The sequence below is a fragment of the Nerophis lumbriciformis genome, linkage group LG22, assembly GCF_033978685.3.
Source record: "Nerophis lumbriciformis linkage group LG22, RoL_Nlum_v2.1, whole genome shotgun sequence".
NCBI classification, from domain to species: Eukaryota; Metazoa; Chordata; class Actinopteri; order Syngnathiformes; family Syngnathidae; genus Nerophis; species Nerophis lumbriciformis.
In genome coordinates, this window is record NC_084569.2 from 35,162,498 (window position 1) to 35,184,958 (window position 22,461).

The following is a 22,461-nucleotide window of genomic DNA, read 5'->3' on the forward strand; positions in this document are numbered from 1 at the left end:
AGAAAAAAAAAAAGAGATGGACACTTTTACGGAGCGGAGAAGGCCCCCGACGCCTCGCCGGGGTCCGGGACCGAGGCCCCTTCCCCCGAGAGGGCCCCACCGGGAGCCGTAGATGAGGCGATCCGCGAGAAGGGCCCGACGCACGTCCAGGGTCACCACCGCGCCCACCGCACCGACACCCCGCCTCGTCCGCCTTCGCCGCGGCCGGCGTCACGCGCAGCAGGTAAGCAGCTTACCTGCCCGCCACCCCCGTGGCCGGGGGCTCGTAACAGGGGTCACTCCGCGCGCTCCGCCCGCGCAGCTTACCTGCCCGCCACCCCTGTTGCCGGGGGCGCGTAACAGGGGTCACTCCGCGTGCAGTGCGCTCACGAAAGGGGTGGGGCTCACCCTGGTTGATATAGACAGCAGGACGGTGGCCATGGAAGTCGGAACCCGCTAAGGAGTGTGTAACAACCCACCTGCCGAATCAACTAGCCCTGAAAATGGATGGCGCTGGAGCGTCGGGCCCATATACCCGGCCGTCGCCGGCAGCGAGACGCGCTTGGAGGTGCGCTCAGCGCGGCTCCCATATGATTGCGCACTGGTGTGCGTCTGGGTCGTGACAGCGTGGCACGCGAAAGTCTGTGCTGCGTTGGATCAGTCTCCTTTCTTTAACAGGCAAAAGCTTTATAACCTCACTAATGCCTTGCATCGTCTATATTAGATATATAACAACGGGCGGGTGCGGGCGGATGGCGGGCGGATGCAGTTCTGATCAAATGTTAGATCGGGTGGATTGCGGATGGTTGACGACTTTCTGATGCGGTTGCGGATAAAATAATTGCCTATCCGCGCATCTCTAGTACATACAGTACAGGCCAAAGGTTTGGACACACCTTCTCATTCACAACACAGCTGATGGTCCCCACCCCATTGATAAAGCAAGAAATACCATTAATCAACCCTGATAAGGCACACCTGTGAAGTGAAAACCATTTCAGGTGTCTCTTCAAGATTCAAGATTCGAGATTGTTTATTGTCATATGCACAGTTAAACAGACAGTTTGCCGTACAATGAAAATCTTACTTTGCTAGTCCACCCTTCAACAAGTCACACGGTATTTAGCTGAAAATAAAAATGTATATACAAGGCACAGTAAGTAACATAACATTATTGCACATTCTGATTGACAGTCAACAGTATAAATATGGAGGTGACATTTGGTCACAGCAGCAGTTAAAGTGTCTTTAGTGATCAAAGGTGAAAAGTGTCTACAGTTATGGTTCACAGTTCGGGGGTGGTCATGGTAGCTGTCTTTTGTTCAAAAAGATAAATAATAAATGGGTTATACTTGTATAGCGCTTTTCTACCTTCAAGGTACTCAAAGCGCTTTGACAGTATTACCACATTCACCCATTCACACACTGATGGTGGGAGCTGCCATGCAAGGCGCTAACCAGCAGCCATCAGGAGCAAGGGTGAAGTGTCTTGCCCAAGGACACAACGGACGTGACTAGGATGGTAGAAGGTGGGGATTGAACCCCAGTAACCAGCAACACTCCGATTGCTGGCACGGCCAATCTACCAACTTCGCCACGCCGTCCCTAAAAAGACAAAAGTAAAACGGGGGGGGGGAGCTAGCATTCACAAGTTAGCATTCACAAGCCTGATGGCCTGTGGGTAGAAACTGTTTGTCAGTTTGTCTTGAAGCTCATCGAGAGAATGCCAAGAGTGTGCAAAGCAGTAATCAGAAATTAGAATATAAAACACGTTTTCAGTTATTTCACCTTTTTTATAAGTACATAACTCCACATGTGTTCATTCATAGTTTTGATGCCTTCAGTGACAATCTACAATGTAAATAGTCATGAAAATAAAGAAAATACATTGAATGAGAAGGTGTGTCCAAACCTTTGGCCTGTACTGTATATATTAAGGCTGTAACGGTACACAAAAAATTTGGTTCGGTACGTACCTCGGTTTAGAGGTCACGGTTCGGTTCATTTTCGGTACAGTAAGAAAACAACAAAATATACATTTCATGGTTATTTACCAAAATTTGTAAAGAATGGCTTTATCCTTTTAACATTGCTTTAAAATAGCTGTGTGTGTGATGGATGTGAGCCACCACTAGGCTGATCACTGCAACAGCAGGCAGTCATGAATGCTAAGCATAACAATAACATACATATACACACAGGGTCCATTGCCAGGGTTCATGTGGTCAACATATATAAAATAAAAACTAAATAAGATAAGGCTCAGAATTGGTTTCTTAACAAAACCTTTCTACATATAATGTGCAACATTTCCACATATAAAGTGCAACATTAAACTGCTTCAAGTTGTTGCTCAGATTAAATAAAATGACAAAACTTTTCTTCTACATACAAAAAGTGCAACATTAAACAGTTTCAAGTCAACTCAGCCTCAGATTAACTTTTCTTCCCCCACCCCCAGCCTTTAACCCTGGTGACTTTCACTCAATTTTCATGTTTTTTGCCAGAAAAATCAGTTTATCCACATTGTCTGCAGAAAGAGCAGACCTGCTTGTAGTTAAAATGTCTCCAGCTGTGGAAAATACCCTTTCACTGGGCACGGAGGTAGCAGGTATGGCGAGGTAGTGCCTGGCTAACTTGGCAGTAAGAGGATATATGGGCTCATTGTTCTTCCACCATAGAAGTGGCTCAAAATCTAGTTTTTAATGCAATATGGTCTTAAATCTGCTGCTATAAAAACATTTGTTATTGCTTTAGCCCTGCCTGACTCGCCGAGGAGAGGCTGCTTGAATGCGGTGGGGAGCTGTGTTTGTTCGTCTTTCTCTTCGTTGAAGCGATGTTATCCATTGTTGTATCGCACCGCAAAGCCCAAATGTTCCCAAACGGGAGATCTTAACGAGGCAGGAGGGTCTTCTAGCTCTGGCTTTTGCATGTTGTAGTAGCCCGGTCGTTGCTAGCATGCCGTGTGTTGTGCCTCGGTGTGCATTGTTTACACAACGTGCGGTACACTACTTAATATGTCCGTGTGGAAACTCGTTCGGTACACCTCAACCCGAACCGAACCCCCCGTACCGAAACGGTTCAATACAAATACACGTACCGTTACACCCTTAATATATATTATTTGCACTTTTCATTTGAATATTATTGAAGAATATACAAGTGGAAATGAATGGATGGATATGTATGAGTTGCCTCTAACAGCAGCTACACCAAGTAAATACTGTACTGGTCAATTGTTGCCAATACTGATACTTTTTACATTGGATTTTCAAGATCTTTAAATGATTTTGCTTTTCCTTTTTTTCATCATCAATCAATCAATCAATGTTTATTTTCATAGCCCTAAATTACAAGTGTCTCAAAGGGCTGATAATAAAACATGAAAAAGATTGAGCGCAAACAGAACAACAACACAATTTTATGTGTTGTACTTTATATTGTTTTTAGACTTAATTTTTAAAGGACTGTTTAATCTAAAGTTGTTCCCTCTTTTCACTTTAGATGTGCATGACAACGAATTGGTGGTGCAGCAGCTGGTTGAAGTGTTGTCTGTAGAGGGAGATTCTATGAACAATAAGGTAGGTAAATATTCATTGGAATGACCGTACTGAACCTGCATATAATGACACAAAGCAGCAGCTCATAGATAGATAGAGAGATAGATAGATACATAGATAGATAGATAGAACTTTATTGATTCTTTCAGGAGAGTTCCCTCAGGAAAATTTAAATTCCAGCAGCAGTGTACAGAATTGAGATCAAATTTAATAAGGAAAAAGTAAATAATGGGGGTATAAATGGAAACAAAATAGAAAAATATTAAAATAAGAATAAAAATATATCAACAAAGGGCGTACTCACACTTGGTCACAAAAGTGTCCAAACAAAAGAGGGTGAGGCTAAACGAATCCAGTATGCTAAAGGTTAATTTTTAACTTATAAAAACAAATAAAATAAATCTGATTAGTCACACTTTTGTACGTTGATTAATTGTAAATTACTTACTTGCATAATTTAAATGAACTTTAATGAAGACCCCAATATTTTGACACATTTGCATCAGAGTCATACGGGAGCATTTTTAAGGATTTTACTTAAAGGGGAACTGTACTTTTTTAAAATTTTGCCTATTTTCACAATCACTATGACGACGGATTGATTTTTTTTTAACGCATTCTAACTTGTAAATAAACGTAAATAAAAGTCCGCTTACCGTGGAGCCAATGGGAGGTTCTTTATTTCGCCCATAAAACCTAATAAAAAAACGTGCAAAAAGCGTCAACAATAGTCCATTTACATTTCGTAACTTGAATATTAACCAAGTTTTAGTGATATTGTTAATATTAGCGCTAACGCAGACAAACTATCTATAGCAGAACCGTGTTCATTAGTGTGTTTGCCAATGTTGACATCATCGAGTGGTAGTTAATTGTAGATAATAAATCATGCCTCTCACTGGAATAGTAGAACAACAATTTGGTACACTTTGACAGCCTATTTAGACCTGGAAATAACAAGAATGAAACAAAAAGACGCTTGGTTCCACTCTCCTTTTCTTCGTGAGAATTATGAGTCATTTTTCATCTAAAACAGGATTATAACAATATTATATCAGTCAGCTTCGTAATGACAGCAGACTGTGTACAGTAAGTGATGTTTTATTATTAGGGATGTCCGATAATATTGGACTGCCGATATTATCGGCCGATAAATGCTTTAAAATGTAATATCGGAAATTATCGGTATCGGTTTCGGTTTCAAAAAGTAAAATGTATGACTTTTTTTAAACGCCGCTGTACGATGTGGTACACGGATGCAGGAAGAAGTACAGAGCGCCAATAAACCTTGAAGGCACTGCCTTTGCGTGCCGGCCCGGTCACATAATATCCACGGCTTTTGACACACTCACAAGTGAATGCAAGTCATACTTGGTCAACAGCCATGCAGGTCACACTGAGGGTGGCCGTATAAACAACTTGAACACTGTTACAAATATGCGCCACACTGTGAACCCACACCAAACAAGAATGACAAACACTTTTCGGGAGAACATCCGCACCGTAACACAACATGAACACAACAGAACAAATACCCAGAACCCCTTGCAGCACTAACTCTTCCGGGACGCTGCAATATACACCCCCCCCACCCACCTCAACCTCCTCATGCTCTCTCATAGAGAGCATGTCCCAAATTCCAAGCTGCGGTTTTGAGGCGTGTTAAAAAAAAAAAATGCACTTTGTGACTTCAATAATAAACATGGCAGTGCCATGTTGGCACTTTTTTCCATACCTTGAGTTGAAGTTGTTCTCTTATTTTGGAAAACCTTGTTACAGGGTTTAATGCATCCAGCGGTGCATCACAACAAAACTAGGCATAATAATGTGTTAATTCCACAACTGTATGTATCGGTATCGGTAATTAAGAGTTGGACAATATCGGAATATCGGCAAAAAAGCCATTATCGGACATCTCTAGTTAGAATGCATAAAAAAAAGAGGACGTGTTTTTGTCTCACATGGCATTGTGACGAGGCAAAATTCCCCAAAAAGTGCAGTTCCTCTTTAACATTGCTGCTTTGATCGTCGTGTTCTCCACCATCGTTATTGTTGTTCTCTAATTGCTCAACTTGACTATTAGTTCCCACGTTTAACACCTTTTGATACAATCTCCATTGGGATCTCTGCTAATCAATCCAACTTTCATCCAGATCCAAATGGACCCCTTTCTCCGCTCCAGTTTGGCTCGCCTATCGTACAACTCCTTCGCCATCCTTCTGGACACGGTCAGCCGCACTCAGGTAGTAGAAGCTCCAGTCCTCCTTCCAACGGCGAGTCCAACTTTGCGGCGCATTGCTGTCACGATGGAGGTGTCAAGGCGAATCGTGACAGCTACTGGTGCCCAACGCATGCAAGATTTCGCACAGAACTACATGGAAAGCTTTGCCCCCTGGGTCAAGCATCAGGGAGGATGGGTGAGTGCTCAACCCTTTTTACCGTATGACCTCAATCATTTATTCGAACGATTCTTCTTCTAGGGTGGAATAAAAATACAAAAACATACATACACAATCCTGTACAATACAACGTACATCTTCAGGTTTCCTGCGCTTAAACATGGACAAGGTTACTATTTTGTTTTTTATAGTAAAAGAAAAGGAGCGAAAAGGTGTAGTAAAATTCATTAACTTAGCATTTAGTAGTAGAGTGGAACCTTGATTTACGAGCCACTATTTACAAACCACAGACGGAATCAAAATATGGCTTGGCGCATGAACCTTGTCTTACAGACGTTTCATCCACCCATTGTGGGCGTGCTGATCTACTTTGTGAGGCTTTTAAGTGTTTTTTGGCCTTTATACAACCTTTTTCTAGTTTTGCTAGCTAAATATGAGTCCCAAAAAAATCAATGGACAAGCTATGTGTGGTTTGAAACATTCAGGAAGTATGTACAGCGTTGTCGACACTGTCTCCTCCCTCCCTCACTTTCGCTGCACGCCAAGAAGACTAACCGGCAAGAGAAAGTGGATTTTATTTTTTTTATTCCTAATCATCGTAGCGACCTGGCTGTTAAAGTTAAGGAGTGTTTGAGAGTTTAAACTGAGTGCACGACAGGTTTAGTGACAGTGTGTGTGTGCGCGTGTTGGCAGGGCAGGTGCAAATTAGGAGGACAGTTCAACTAGTTTTGGCTTTATTATTAAATGAAAAGTTGCGTTATCACCACCTTATGTTTTTTTGCGATACAGTACTGTTAAACAGTGTTGGGTTAGTTACTGAAAACCAGTAACTAGTTACAGTTACTAGATACTTTATTTCAAACGTAACTCAGTTACTAACTCAGTTACTTACACCAAAAAGTAATACGTTACTGTGAAAAGTAACTATTTAGTTACTTTTTTTTTTTTTCTTAGGCTCCCATTAATGCCCTTTTAGCCTTCCTTTCAGTACTGTTATTGCACTGGAGAATAATTAGATTTAGATTTAGATTTATTGGTCCCCTTGGGGAAATTCATTGTTACAGACGTTTCATCCACCCATTGTGGGCGTGCTGATCTACTTTGTGAGGCTTTTAAGTGTTTTTTGGCCTTTATACAACCTTTTTCTAGTTTTGCTAGCTAAATATGAGTCCCAAAAAAATCAATGGACAAGCTATGTGTGGTTTGAAACATTCAGGAAGTATGTACAGCGTTGTCGACACTACCTCCTCCCTCCCTCACTTTCGCTGCACGCCAAGAAGACTAACCGGCAAGAGAAAGTGGATTTTATTTTTTTTATTCCTAATCATCGTAGCGACCTGGCTGTTAAAGTTAAGGAGTGTTTGCGAGTTTAAAGGGGAACATTATCACAATTTCAGAAGGGTTAAAACCATTAAAAATCAGTTCCCAGTGGCTTATTTTATTTTTCGAAGTTTTTTTCAAAATTTTACCCATCACGGAATATCCCTAAAAAAAGCTTCAAAGTGCCTGATTTTAACCATCGTTATAAACACCCGTCCATTTTCCTGTGACGTCACACAGTGATGCCAATACAAACAAACATGGCGGATAGAACAGCAAGATATAGCGACATTAGCTCGGATTCAGACTCGGATTTCAGCGGCTTAAGCGATTCAACAGATTACGCATGTATTGAAACGGATGGTTGTAGTGTGGAGGCAGGTAGCGAAAACGAAATTGAAGAAGAAACTGAAGCTATCGAGCCATATCGGTTTGAACCGTATGCAAGCGAAACCGACGAAAACGACACGACAGCCAGCGACACGGGAGAAAGCGAGGACGAATTCGGCGATCGCCTTCTAACCAACGATTGGTATGTGTTTGTTTGGCATTAAAGGAAACTAACAACTATGAACTAGGTTTACAGCATATGAAATACATTTGGCAACAACATGCACTTTGAGAGTGCAGACAGCCCTGAAATGGACTTGTTGTGACGTCACATCGGGAAGCAATCCGCCATTTTCTCACTTTCGTGGGTGTGTTGTCGGAGGGTGTAACAACACGAACAGGGACGGATTCAAGTTGCACCAGTGGCCCAAAGATGCGAAAGTGGCAAGAAATTGGACGAAATTTGTTCAAAATACGAGGGTGTGAGGAAAGCCGACGAAATGGTCAGTCGTTTGTTCCGCACACTTTACCGACGAAAGCTATGCTACGACAGAGATCGCAAGAATGTGTGGATATCCTGCGACACTCAAAGCAGATGCATTTCCAACGATAAAGACCCTAGCTTCCCTGGCCTGCTGACATCAACTCCAAAACTGGACAGATCAGCTTTCAGGAAAAGAGAGCGGATGAGGGTATGTCTACAGAATATATTAATTGATGAAAACTTTATTCATTACTCGCAGTTTTATGTAAATGATTACCGTATACATAAACTGTGTTTACCAATAATTTAGCTTAAAAACATTTATTTTTTTCAATCATTCGAGTAGTCTTGTGTAATGCAGTATTTTGTGTCTATTTAGGTATGGTTAACCTGAGTGCTGAAATCGTGGAAAAATATATGTTCTTAGCGCGCCTGAAATGGGCTGTCTGCACTCTCAAAGTGCATGTTGTTGCCAAATGTATTTCATATGCTGTAAACCTAGTTCATAGTTGTTCGTATCCTTTAATGCCAAACAAAGACATACCAATCGTTGGTTAGAAGGCGATCGCCGAATTCGTCCTCGCTTTCTCCCGTGTCGCTGGCTGTCGTGTCGTTTTCGTCGGTTTCGCTTGCATACGGTTCAAACCGATATGGCTCAATAGCTTCAGTTTCTTCTTCAATTTCGTTTTCGCTACCTGCCTCCACACTACAACCATCCGTTTCAATACATGCGTAATCTGTTGAATCGCTTAAACCGCTGAAATCCGAGTCTGAATCCGAGCTATCTATCCGCCATGTTTGTTTGTATTGGGAACTGATTTTTAATGGTTTTAACCCTTCTGAAATTGTGATAATGTTCCCCTTTAACCAAACTGTCAGGGACAAGCCTGACAAAATCAGGCCCTAACTTCGTAAATCAAGGTTCAACTGTAAAGTCAATAAATTGTAGATAGCCTGTTCAATCATGAAACAAAACATTAAGTAGGAAAGCAGACTTCCAAAAGTAAACAATCCTTTAAAATAATTCTGAATCAGGACAGTGAGCCCGATCATCCCTCAAATCTAATCACTTGTTCCTTATTCCACATGTCTGGTATTTGGATAAGCTAACTAAAAAAAGGATTAACTTTCCTTTGTCAGCCCTCTTCGTCGATAAATTCCTGCTTCACCAGCTCCTCTGCATCGACCTTGTGAGACCTAGCAACCTTGCCGTGTCTTACTACACTGTGGACGGCGGCTCCATTTTTGAATCTCTCAAAATAGCCACGGCTGACAACATCTAAATGTGTCGCCGAGGCTGAGAGCTCTGTGTCCAAACAAGCAACAGCTTTTCAACTTTGTCCAGAAATTGGCGGTGCCACAATTGGCTGCTGAGAAAATGTATAGAAAAACAGAACAAAAAAGAGCAGGCGACAGAGCACAAATCCAGCTTTTGCTTGCAGATTATTTATTAGTAATTACATTTGCAGCACTTGAAGGCATTCATTTCATTGTAACAAATAATAGCACTAACATAATAGGACTTGTTAGCCCCTGTTGTAGTCAGATGACTTGCTAGCGTTCAAAAACGCAACATTCATTTATTAGGGACCGCAATGTTGTATTGTAATTGTAAGGTTTTATTAGGGCCCGCATGGCCCATTGTTATTATTATTATTATACCGGCCGCCTCTTTGAGCTGTAATTTGACCCCCTTAACATGCTTCAAAACTCACCAAATTTGACACACACATCAGGACTGGCGAAAATTGCAATCTAATCAAAAAACCAAACTCCAAAACTCAAAATTGCGCTCTCGCGCTCCCTAGGAAAAAACACAGACAAAACTGCCTGTAACTTCCAGTAGGAATGACGTAGAGACATCAAACAAAAACCTCTATGTAGGTCTCACTTAGACCTAGATTTCATACAATGACATCTTTCAGCAAAAATCAACAGGAAGTTGGCAATTTCCCTTTCAAAAGAAAAAGTTCCTAAAAACAGTCACTTTTGCCTTTTTGAGCTGTAATTTGACCCCCTTAACATGCTTCAAAACTCACCAAACTGGACACACACATCAGGACTGGCGGTAATTGCGATCTAATAAAAAAAAAAAGCAAACCCCAAAACTCAAAATTGCACTCTAGCGTCCCCTAGGAATAAAACAGACTAAGCTGCTCTTGGAAGAAAACAGACAAAACTGCCTGTAACGTCCAGTAGGAATGTCGTAGAGACATGAAACAAAAACCTCTACGTAGGTCTCCCTTAGACCTACATTTCATCCATTGAGAACCCCCAGCAAAAATCAACAGGAAGTTTGCAATTCCCCCTTCAAAATAAAAGTTGGGTTAAAAACAGTCACCTTTTTTTAAACATTATCTCCTCGTTTGTCGTGTCGGCTTCAAACTAGCACAGGAGAGAGATTGTACCCTTCTGATTAAAATTTGACGATAGAGTTTTAATTACTGCTCCGGTTTGGATTTTATGTGCCGTCAAAGTCGGTCCCGTCCATCGGTGCTTGCAGCTTTAATTATTATTGCATTGTGTGTGTTCAAATGTTTCAGGATATTGCTCGTATGTCCTCCTCTTGATGAAATAGCAGCCTTGCAAATATTACAAGTAGCGCTGTTGGGATTTTTTCTTATAAAAATGTAGCCCAACTTTAGAGTGTTTGTTTCGCCCGGGCGCCGCCTTTTTGCTATCTGACGTCACTACGCATATTGCGTAATGACGTCATTCCCACCCTAAAGAATCGTTTAAGCGTTTGCATTCCGGAATGTTTGGCCTCTATCAAATTTGACCGCGTTGACCAGTAAGATACAGGACACGTTCGGCAGCTCGCTCAAATCTTGTCTATTTGATTTGATTTTTTATTAAGGATCCCCATTAGCTGGTTGCCACAACAACCCACTAGTCTTCCTGGGGTCCACAAACTCAATAAAATTACAAGTAAGAGTATATAATTGTAACTACACAATACAGAAAAAAAAATAAAAGCATCAATAAGAAAACAAGCAAACAATTTCCAGTCACAGAATAATAATTACCATATAAACTATACAATACAAAACCAAACCAAATCATCAATATGCAAACTAATTTAAAGACTCAGATAAAATATTACTTTCCTTTTAAAAACCTGTTTACTTTCAATGCCGGTGAGAATTCGAGGCAGGTTATTCCAGAGCGATACAGATCTATAAATAAAAGATTTCCGCAAAGCATTCTTCCTGGGACGAGGGAGTACAAAACGTGCTTGAATTGATTTACGTGGACCCTGACTTAAACAAGTTGGAAAAACTTATTTGGGTGTTACCATTTAGTGGTCAATTGTACGGAATATGTACTGTACTTAGGGGTGTAACGGTACGTGTATTTGTATTGAACCGTTTCGGTACGGGGGGTTCGGTTCGGTGGTGTACCGAACGAGTTTCCACACGAACATATTAAGCTAAGCTAAAGTCTTAACAAGCTGCTCCGCTTTCTTCTGCCTGTCTCTGTCAGTCCTCTACACAGCACCCAGCATTGTCCCACCCACACAACCATCTGATTGGTTACACACAGAGTGGTAACAGCCAATCAGCAGTGCGTATTCAGAGCGCATGTAGTCCGTTCTTAGCGTTTAGCAGGTAAGCATCAGGCAGCGGACTCTCCCCAAATGATAATAAACACCTCCCAGTCAATTACTAGTAACATCACTATGAGCCCGTTGACCTTCTAGAAATATAAAACGGCAGCTCAGCTCGCTCGCAGTCCTGGCTTGAGATGAAGGCTAATTCGCTTTTAGCGTGTGTGTGTTACGGACAGCAAAGCCCAGTCTGTCTGTTATTTCACTTTAACTTTTTCTGTGTTGATTGAGCTGTGTTGAATCAGCAAAAAAGGACATTATGTTAAATGAAGAGTTTCTGTCTCTGATAATTGATTTAATAATGTAACTGCATCATTAAGCCTACATGACCTCCATGGTGTTCAGGGATAAATAGTCTCTCCTATTGCTATTGTACTATTTTTTCAGCTATAGTTACATTAATCATTAGTAATGCAGCAGCCTAGTTTTGAATGGCAGGGTCCCTGCTATCACATGTTGATAAAAATATAACATTTACATAATAAAAATCAACTACAGGCTTCCCAAATGCTGTAATAAATTAAGCATGATGAGTTGACTTGAAACTGCTTAATGTTGCACTTTTTATATGTAGAAGAAAAGTTTTGTCATTTTATTTAATCTGAGCAACAACTTGAGGCAGTTTAATGTTGATTAACGTGGGCAGAATTATTATAGTGTTCCCAATGTTAAAAGGATAAAGCCATTGTTTACAAATTTGGTAAATAAATAACCAAAAAATGTATATTTTGTTGTTTTCTTACTGTACCGAAAATGAACCGAACCGTGACCTCTAAACCGAGGTACGTACCGAACTGAAATTTTTGTGTACCGTTACACCCCTAACTGTACAATCTACTAATAAAAGTTTCAATCAAAAAAATTAAAACCTCATCCATTTCACCAATTTTACTCATTCAAGGTGATGACCCTTCAGAACAGGGTCCAGTTTGTTTCTGTACAGTACCTTGATTTTTTTCTTTCGTACATACGATCAATTTTAATTTTACGCTAATGTGTTAATAATTTCACACATAAGTCGCACCGCCGGCCAAACTATGAAAAAAACTGCGGCTTATAGTCCGAAAAATACGGTACTCTAGTTTATCTTATAAATCCCACTAAAGTTGATGTTTTATTCCATCCTCAGGAGAACGTGGCAGAAATGAAGGATCCCATTGAATATGACTGAGTTCTCCAGGAGTTTGACAACACAAGGAGGCTTTGGTGGTATCGATTTTCTATTACTGTGAATTCATAGTCAAATCAATTCACAAAATGCATAAATGAAGGATGGATTATGAGGTGAGAGTGCACTCTTCTTACGAACGAACGAAAGCATCCTGGCCAAGCGTAAAATGCTCAGAATGTGTGGCTTGAGCAACTCCAGTTTCTATGCAAGCAGGTGTTTAATAATCACAGTATTAATAACAGTACAGTATAGTAGTTTTAGCAGAACAGTGCCCCTGTGAAGTCATTTTACAACTGCATTATGTTTTTATATTGTGTGATAGATAACGTGTATTAAATTATTCCATGTGCACAGTTGCACTCAAAACAATCAACCAGCCGTGCTTTTAAAAGTGTATACAGTACAGGCCAAAAGTTTGGACACACCTTCTCCTCATTCAATGAGTTTCTTTTATTTACATGACTATTTACATTGTAGATTGTCACATCAAAACTATGAATGTGGAGTTATGTACTTAAAGGGGAACATTATCACCAGACCTATGTAAGCGTCAATATATACCTTGATGTTGCAGAAAAAAAGACCATATATTTTTTTAACCGATTTCCGAACTCTAAATGGATGAATTTTGGCGAATTAAACGCCTTTCTAGTATTCGCTCTCGTGATGTCACATCGGGAAGCAATCAGCCATTTTCTCAAACACCGAGTCAAATCAGCTCTGTTATTTTCCGTTTTTTTCGACTGTTTTCCGTACCTTGGAGACATCATGCCTCGTCGGTGTGTTGTCGGAGGGTGTAACAACACGAACAGGGACGGATTCAAGTTGCACCAGTGGCCCAAAGATGCGAAAGTGGCAAGAAATTGGACGTTTGTTCCGCACACTTTACCGACGAAAGCTATGCTACGACAGAGATGGCAAGAATGTGTGGATATCCTGCGACACTCAAAGCAGATGCATTTCCAACGATAAAGTCAAAGAAATCTGCCGCCAGACCCCCATTGAATATGCCGGAGTGTGTGAGCAATTCAGGGACAAAGGACCTCGGTAGCACGGCAAGCAATGGCGGCAGTTTGTTCCCGCAGACGAGCGAGCTAAACCCCCTGGATGTCTTGGCTCATACCGTCCCTTATGCCACCGAAGATGATCAAGAGAAGAATATCGACCCTAGCTTCCCTGGCCTGCTGACATCAACTCCAAAACTGGACAGATCAGCTTTCAGGAAAAGAGCGCGGATGAGGGTATGTCTACAGAATATATTAATTGATGAAAATTGGGCTGTCTGCACTCTCAAAGTGCATGTTGTTGCCAAATGTATTTCATATGCTGTAAACCTAGTTCATAGTTGTTAGTTTCCTTTAATGCCAAACAAACACATACCAATCGTTGGTTAGAAGGCGATCGCCGAATTCGTCCTCGCTTTCTCCCGTGTCGCTGGCTGTCGTGTCGTTTTCGTCGGTTTCGCTTGCATACGGTTCAAACCGATATGGCTCAATAGCTTCAGTTTTGTCTTCAATTTCGTTTTCGCTACCTGCCTCCACACTACAACCATCCGTTTCAATACATGCGTAATCTGTTGAATCGCTTAAGCCGCTGAAATCCGAGTCTGAATCCGAGTCTGAATCCGAGCTAATGTCGCTATAGCTTGCTGGTCTATCCGCCATGTTTGTTTGTGTTGGCTTCACTATGTGACGTCACAGGAAAATGGACGGGTGTTTATAACGATGGTTAAAATCAGGCACTTTGAAGCTTTTTTTTTTTTAGGGATATTGCGTGATGGGTAAAATTTTGAAAAAAACTTTGAAAAATAAAATAAGCCACTGGGAACTGATTTTTAATGGTTTTAACCCTTCTGAAATTGTGATAATGTTCCCCTTTAACAAAAAAAGGTGAAATAACTGAAAACAGCAATAGGTGACATCTGCCTATTACCTTCTCTTTGTTTATAATGTCTATTTCCTATTTCCTGCTGGATCTACTCTCTATTTTATGCTGCTGCTGTCACATATACTGTAATATTGTACATGTGTTGTATATATTGTATATATGTTATAGACATAATATATCTGTATATATATATATTATTCTGTACACATGTATATATTCATATATATGTTAGATTTTTTTGTCGCTATATTAGTCTATTTAAACCTGCATTGTCCTTTCCATCCTTACACTTTCCATCATTGTAACTGAGCTACTGTGTTGAACAATTTCCCTTGTGGATCATTAAAGTTTGTCTAAGTCTAAAACATGTTTTTTTATTCTAGTTTCTTCAAAATAGCCACCCTTTGCTCTGATTACTGCTTTGCACACTCTTGGCATTCTCTCGATGAGCTTCAAGCACACCTATGAAGTGAAAACCATTTCAGTTGAAGCTCATTGAGAGAATGCCAAGAGTGTGCAAAGCAGTAATCAGAGCAAAAGGGTGGCTATTTTGAAGAAACTAGAATATAAAACATGTTTTCAGTTAGAAAACGCATTGAATGAGGGGAAGGTGTGTCCAAACTTTTGGCCTGTTAGTTTTGTATTCTTACTACTGCAACTTTAAATCAGATTTACAAAAAGTGGTTGAATTATTTTGAGTGCTGCTCTATGATTCTTATAGAATAAGGGACTTTTGGTATTTGAAGGCGTTGCTTTTTAAAACACACCATTACATATGAATTATTTTCTATGAATATATTTATATAATTGCAAAGAGGGTGACAACTGACGAGAGAAAACGCCACAATGTTATATATACAGTATATTTATTTACAGAAACAATCATGGCAGCCTAAATAATGACGACATGAAGTCTGCTTTGTTTCGTGGGACAATCAATCTACTGTGTAAGTTATTTGTGTCATGGACTGTTTACACATTAGGCGCACAAAATAGTTGGCGTCTCTTGACTTGTAGAGTGGACAAATGACACAGAAAATGTTTTTTCTATGATGTGATTTTATAAAAACGTGTCCAAACAATGTGCTTAAAATGCCTCTTTTTTCCACTTAAACTCAATTAAGAGAATATAATTGCAGTGGAACTTGTTTAAGTTGACAACTCATCAAGTCACGGTTCACCCTGTCAGGGTCGCCGTATAAGGTGATGACAATTCTAAGGGCTCACACACGGCCCCCAGTAGACGCTATGACAAAATGTTTATGCATACACTGAACTAATATATATTGATATGAATATCCGAAAGAATAAGGTCAGGGTATAAACAAAACGGAATGCTGGAGAACAGCAAAAACTCACAGGCATCCATAATGTACAAACCCCGTTTCTTGTGTTAGATGTAAATATAAATGGAATACAATGATTAGCAAATCCTTTTCAACCCATATTCAGTTGAATATGCTACAAAGACAACATATTTGATGTTCAAACTGATAAACATTTTTTTTTTTTTTGCAAATAATCATTAACTTTAGAATTTGATGCCAGCAACACGTGACAAAGAAGTTGGGAAAGGTGGCAATAAATACTGATAAAGTTGAGGATTGCTCATCAAACACTTATTTGGAACATCCCACAGGTGAACAGGCAAATTGGGAACAGGTGGGTGCCATGATTGGGTATAAAAGTAGATTCCATGAAATGCTCAGTCATTCACAAACAAGGATGGGGCGAGGGTCACCACTTTGTCAACAAATGCGTGAGGAAATTGTTGAACAGTTTAAGAAAAACCTTTCTCAACCAGCTATTGCAAGGAATTTAGGGATTTCACCATCTACGGTCCGTAATATCATCAAAGGGTTCAGAGAATCTGGAGACATCACTGCATGTAAGCAGCTAAGCCCGTGACCTTCGATCCCTCAGGCTGTACTGCATCAACAAGCGACATCAGTGTGTAAAGGATATCACCACATGGGCTCAGGAACACTTCAGAAACCCACTGTCAGTAACTACAGTTGGTCGCTACATCTGTAAGTGCAAGTTAAAACTCTCCTATGCAAGGCGAAAACCGTTTATCAACAACACCCAGAAACGCCGTCGGCTTCGCTGGGCCTGAGCTCATCTAAGATGGACTGATACAAAGTGGAAAAGTGTTCTGTGGTCTGACGAGTCCACATTTCAAATTGTTTTTGGAAACTGTGGACGTCGTGTCCTCCGGACCAAAGAGGAAAAGAACCATCCGGATTGTTATAGGCGCAAAGTTGAAAAGCCAGCATCTGTGATGGTATGGGGGTGTATTAGTGCCCAAGACATGGGTAACTTACACATCTGTGAAGGCGCCATTAATGCTGAAAGGTACATACAAAGGTTTTGGAGCAACATATGTTGCCATCCAAGCAACGTTACCATGGACGCCCCTGCTTATTTCAGCAAGACAATGCCAAGCCACGTGTTACATCAACGTGGCTTCATAGTAAAAGAGTGCGGGTACTAGACTGGTCTGCCTGTAGTCCAGACCTGTCTCCCATTGAAAATGTGTGGCGCATTATGAAGCCTAAAATAGCACAACAGAGACCCCCGGACTGTTGAACAACTTAAGCTGTACATCAAGCAAGAATGGGAAAGCTTAAAAAATGTGTCTCCTCAGTTCCCAAACGTTTACTGAGTGTTGTTAAAAGGAAAGGCCATGTAACACAGTGGTGAACATGCCCTTTCCCAACTACTTTGGCACGTGTTGCAACCATGAAATTCTAAGTTAATTATTATTTACAGAAAAAAAAATAAAGTTTATGAGTTTGAACATCAAATATGTTGTCTTTGTAGTGCATTCAATTGAATATGGGTTGAAAAGGATTTGCAAATCATTGTATTCCGTTTATATTTACATCTAACACAATTTCCCAACTCATATGGAAACGGGGTTTGTATAAACATTCATAACGAAGGTAGCAAAAAGCTCAACTTAAAGGTGAACTGCACTTTTTTTTTCTTCTACGACAACATGAAACGCGTTTGGGTTTATACTGCACAACACTGTGATAGGACACCAATTTGTACTGGCTGAAAAACATGAACAATCATGTTACGGTATCTGTAAAGTATTCGTTTTGTACACAGCTAGCCAGACAACGTATGGATTGTAGTTGTAACACACATGACGTGTTGCGTGTATCTTGATCGATATTAAAGTGACTCACTCGATAGACAGTTGTCTGGTCCAGCTGGCCGGGGACATTTTTTCCGTTTTATTTGGGTAAGCACTCCATTTATGTCGAAATAGCTTGGCTCCAAGTTCCATATTTATAGAGTCAATATCGCTTTTTATCCCCGGCTTCCGTCTGCTCCAACGCCTCACTATTCCTTCTATAAGCAGCAGTTCATCCTCTGTACATTCAGCTTAAAAAGATAAGGTTGTAAATCCTCATTTGTCCAAGTCTGCCATGATTAGAAAACAATAGCGTTTGTTTCCGGAAGTAGGAACACATGTTGCCAGAAGTCAGACGTGTGCTGCTATGGAAACAGAAATCAATGCCCGAAAATGATTGAATTGATCAAAATACGTTAAGTAAAAAATAGTTCAAAGAGCAGCACTTACCAGTGAGCTGCCTCTATTTTTTTTAAATTGTATTTATTCACTAGCAAGCTGGTCTCGCTTTGCTCGACATTTTTAATTCTAAAAGAGACAAACTCAAATAGTATTTGAAAATCCAAGAAAATATTTTAAAGACTTGGTCTTCACTTGGAATAAGCGGTAGAAAATGGATGGATGGATGGGTCTTCACTTGTTTAAATAAATTCATTTATTTTTTTTACTTTGCTTCTTATTACTTTTAGAAATACAATTTTAGAGAAAAAATACAACCTTAAAAATGATTTTAGGATTTTTAAACAAATATACCTTTTTACCTTTTAAATGTCTTCCTTTTCTTTAATGACAATTTAAATCAATGTTCAAGTAATTTTTATTTTTTTTATTATTGTAAAGAATAATAAATATTTTAGCTTCTCTTTTTTCGACGAAGAATATTTGTGAAATATTTCTTCAAACTTACTATGATTAAAATTCAAAAAAATTATTCTGGCAAATCTAGAAAATCTGTAGAATCAAATTTAAATCTTATTTCAAAGTATTTTGAATTTATTTCAAAATTTTTGTTCTGGAAAATCTAGAAGAAATAATGATTTGTCTTTGTTAGAAATATAGCTTGGTCCAATTTGTTAAATATTCTAACAAAGTGCAGATTGGATTTTAACCAATTTAAAACATGTCATCAAAATTCTAAAATGTATCTTAATCAGGAAAAATTACTAATGATGTTCCATAAAAATTTTTTTTTATTTTTTCAAAAAGATTCAAATTAGCTAGTTTTTCTCTTCTTTTTGTCGGTTGAATTTTTTGCTTCAAAACTCACCATATTTGACACACTGGCGCAAATTGCCATCTAATAAAAAAACCAAACCCCAAAACTCAAAATTGCGCTCTAGCGCCACCTAGGAAAAAACACAGACAAAACTGCTTGTAACTTTCCGGTGGAAATGTCATAGAGACATGAAAGAAACAAAAACCTGTATGTAGGTCTGACTTAGACCTAGATTTCATACTTTGACATCCTTCAGCAAAAATCAACAGGAAGTTGGCAATTACCCCTTCAAAACAAAAGTTTTGTAAAAAACGGTCACCTATTTTCAAACATTATCTCCTCTGAGCGCGTTTGTCGTGTCGGCTTCAAACTAGCACAGGAGAGAGATTGAACCCTTCTAAATAAAATTGACAAAAAAGTTTTAATTACTGCTCCGGTTTGGATTTTATGTGCCGTCAAAGTCGGTCCTGTCCATCGCTGCTTGCAGCTTTAATTTGTAATTTATTTTTTTTTATTGTAAAGAATAAATATTTTAGCTTCTGTTTTTTCGACGAAGAATATTTGTGAAATATTTCTTCAAACTTACTATGATAAAAATTCAAAAACATTATTCTGGCAAATCTAGAAAATCTGTAGAATCAAATTTAAATCTTATTTCAAAGTATTTTGAATTTATTTTAAAATTTTTGTTCTGGAAAATCTAGAAGAAATAATGATTTGTCTTTGTTAGAAATATAGCTTGGTCCAATTTGTTAAATATTCTAACAAAGTGCAGATTGGATTTTAACCAATTTAAAACATGTCATCAAAATTCTAAAATGTATCTTAATCAGGAAAAATTACTAATGATGTTCCATAAATTTTTATTTTTTATTTTTTCAAAAAGATTCAAATTAGCTAGTTTTTCTCTTCTTTTTGTCGGTTGAATTTTTTGCTTCAAAACTCACCATATTTGACACACACATCAGGACTGGCGCAAATTGCCATCTAATAAAAAAACCAAACCCCAAAACTCAAAATTGCGCTCTAGCGCCACCTAGGAAAAAACAGACAAAACTGCTTGTAACTTCCGGTGGAAATGTCATAGAGACATGAAAGAAACAAAAACCTGTATGTAGGTCTGACTTAGACCTAGATTTCATACTTTGACATCCTTCAGCAAAAATCAACAGGAAGTTGGCAATTACCCCTTCAAAACAAAAGTTTTGTAAAAAACGGTCACCTATTTTCAAACATTATCTCCTCTGAGCGCGTTTGTCGTGTCGGCTTCAAACTAGCACAGGAGAGAGATTGAACCCTTCTAAATAAAATTGACAAAAAAGTTTTAATTACTGCTCCGGTTTGGATTTTATGTGCCGTCAAAGTCGGTCCCGTTCATCGCTGCTTGCAGCTTTAATTTGTAATTTTTTTTTTTTTATTGTAAAGAATAATAAATATTTTAGCTTCTGTTTTTTCGACGAAGAATATTTGTGAAATATTTCTTCAAACTTACTATGATTAAAATTCAAAAACATTATTCTGGCAAATCTAGAAAATCTGTAGAATCAAATTTAAATCTTATTTCAAAGTATTTTGAATTTATTTTAAAATTTTTGTTCTGGAAAATCTAGAAGAAATAATGATTTGTCTGTTAGAAATATAGCTTGGTCCAATTTGTTAAATATTCTAACAAAATGCAGATTGGATTTTAACCAATTTAAAAAATGTTATCAAAATTCTAAAATGTCTCTTAATCAGGAAAAATTACTAATGATGTTCCATAATTTTTTTTTTTAATTTTTTCAAAAAGATTCAAATTAGCTAGTTTTTCTCTTCTTTTTGTCGGTTGAATTTTTTGCTTCAAAACTCACCATATTTGACACACATCAGGACTGGCGCAAATTGCCATCTAATAAAAAAAACAAACCCCAAAACTCAAAATTGCGCTCTAGCGCCACCTAGGAAAAAACACAGACAAAACTGCTTGTAACTTCCGGTGGAAATGTCATAGAGACATGAAAGAAACAAAAACCTGTATGTAGGTCTGACTTAGACCTAGATTTCATACATTGACATCATTCAGCAAAAATCAACAGGAAGTTGGCAATTACCCCTTCAAAACAAAAGTTTTGTAAAAAACGGTCACCTATTTTCAAACATTATCTCCTCTGAGCGCGTTTGTCGTGTCGGCTTCAAACTAGCACAGGAGAGAGATTGAACCCTTCTAAATAAAAGTTGACAAAAAAGTTTTAATTACTGCTCCGGTTTGGATTTTATGTGCCGTCAAAGTCGGTCCTGTCCATCGCTGCTTGCAGCTTTAATTTGTAATTTTTTTTTTTATTGTAAAGAATAATAAATATTTTAGCTTCTGTTTTTTCGACGAAGAATATTTGTGAAATATTTCTTCAAACTTACTATGATTAAAATTCAAAAAAAATATTCTGGCAAATCTAGAAAATCTGTAGAATCAAATTTAAATCTTATTTCAAAGTATTTTGAATTTCTTTCAAAATTTTTGTTCTGGAAAATCTAGAAGAAATAATGATTTGTCTTTGTTAGAAATATAGCTTGGTCCAATTTGTTAAATATTCTAACAAAGTGCAGATTGGATTTTAACCAATTTAAAACAAGTCATCAAAATTCTAAAATGTATCTTAATCAGGAAAAATTACTAATGATGTTCCATAAATTCTTTTTTTTTAATTTTTTCAAAAAGATTCAAATTAGCTAGTTTTTCTCTTCTTTTTGTCGGTTGAATTTTTTGCTTCAAAACTCACCATATTTGACACACACATCAGGACTGGCGCAAATTGCCATCTAATAAAAAAACCAAACCCCAAAACTCAAAATTGCGCTCTAGCGCCACCTAGGAAAAAACACAGACAAAACTGCTTGTAACTTCCGGTGGAAATGTCATAGAGACATGAAAGAAACAAAAACCTCTATGTAGGTCTGACTTAGACCTAGATTTCATACTTTGACATCCTTCAGCAAAAATCAACAGGAAGTTGGCAATTACCCCTTCAAAACAAAAGTTTTGTAAAAAACGGTCACCTATTTTCAAACATTATCTCCTCTGAGCGCGTTTGTCGTGTCGGCTTCAAACTAGCACAGGAGAGAGATTGAACCCTTCTAAATAAAATTGACAAAAAAGTTTTAATTACTGCTCCGGTTTGGATTTTATGTGCCGTCAAAGTCGGTCCTGTCCATCGCTGCTTGCAGCTTTAATTTGTAATTTTTTTATTTTTATTGTAAAGAATAATAAATATTTTAGCTTCTGTTTTTTCGACGAAGAATATTTGTGAAATATTTCTTCAAACTTACTATGATTAAAATTCAAAAACATTATTCTGGCAAATCTAGAAAATCCGTAGAATCAAATTT

At 38.5% G+C, this 22,461-nt stretch overlaps 1 protein-coding gene across 1 annotated transcript in view; it reads left to right on the forward strand.

Annotated features, from left to right (window-relative positions):
• bcl2l12 (BCL2 like 12) overlaps nucleotides 1–13,742 on the forward strand; it is a 44,493-nt gene extending 30,751 nt beyond the window's left edge. The window contains exons 6-8 of the mRNA XM_061973785.2: nucleotides 3,484–3,560; nucleotides 5,693–5,956; nucleotides 12,809–13,742. Of these exons, the coding sequence (XP_061829769.2) occupies nucleotides 3,484–3,560; nucleotides 5,693–5,956; nucleotides 12,809–12,850 (383 nt within the window). The 3' untranslated portion in view covers nucleotides 12,851–13,742. The remainder of the gene's footprint in view (nucleotides 1–3,483; nucleotides 3,561–5,692; nucleotides 5,957–12,808) is intronic.
• Nucleotides 13,743–22,461: the final 8,719 nt, after the last annotated feature.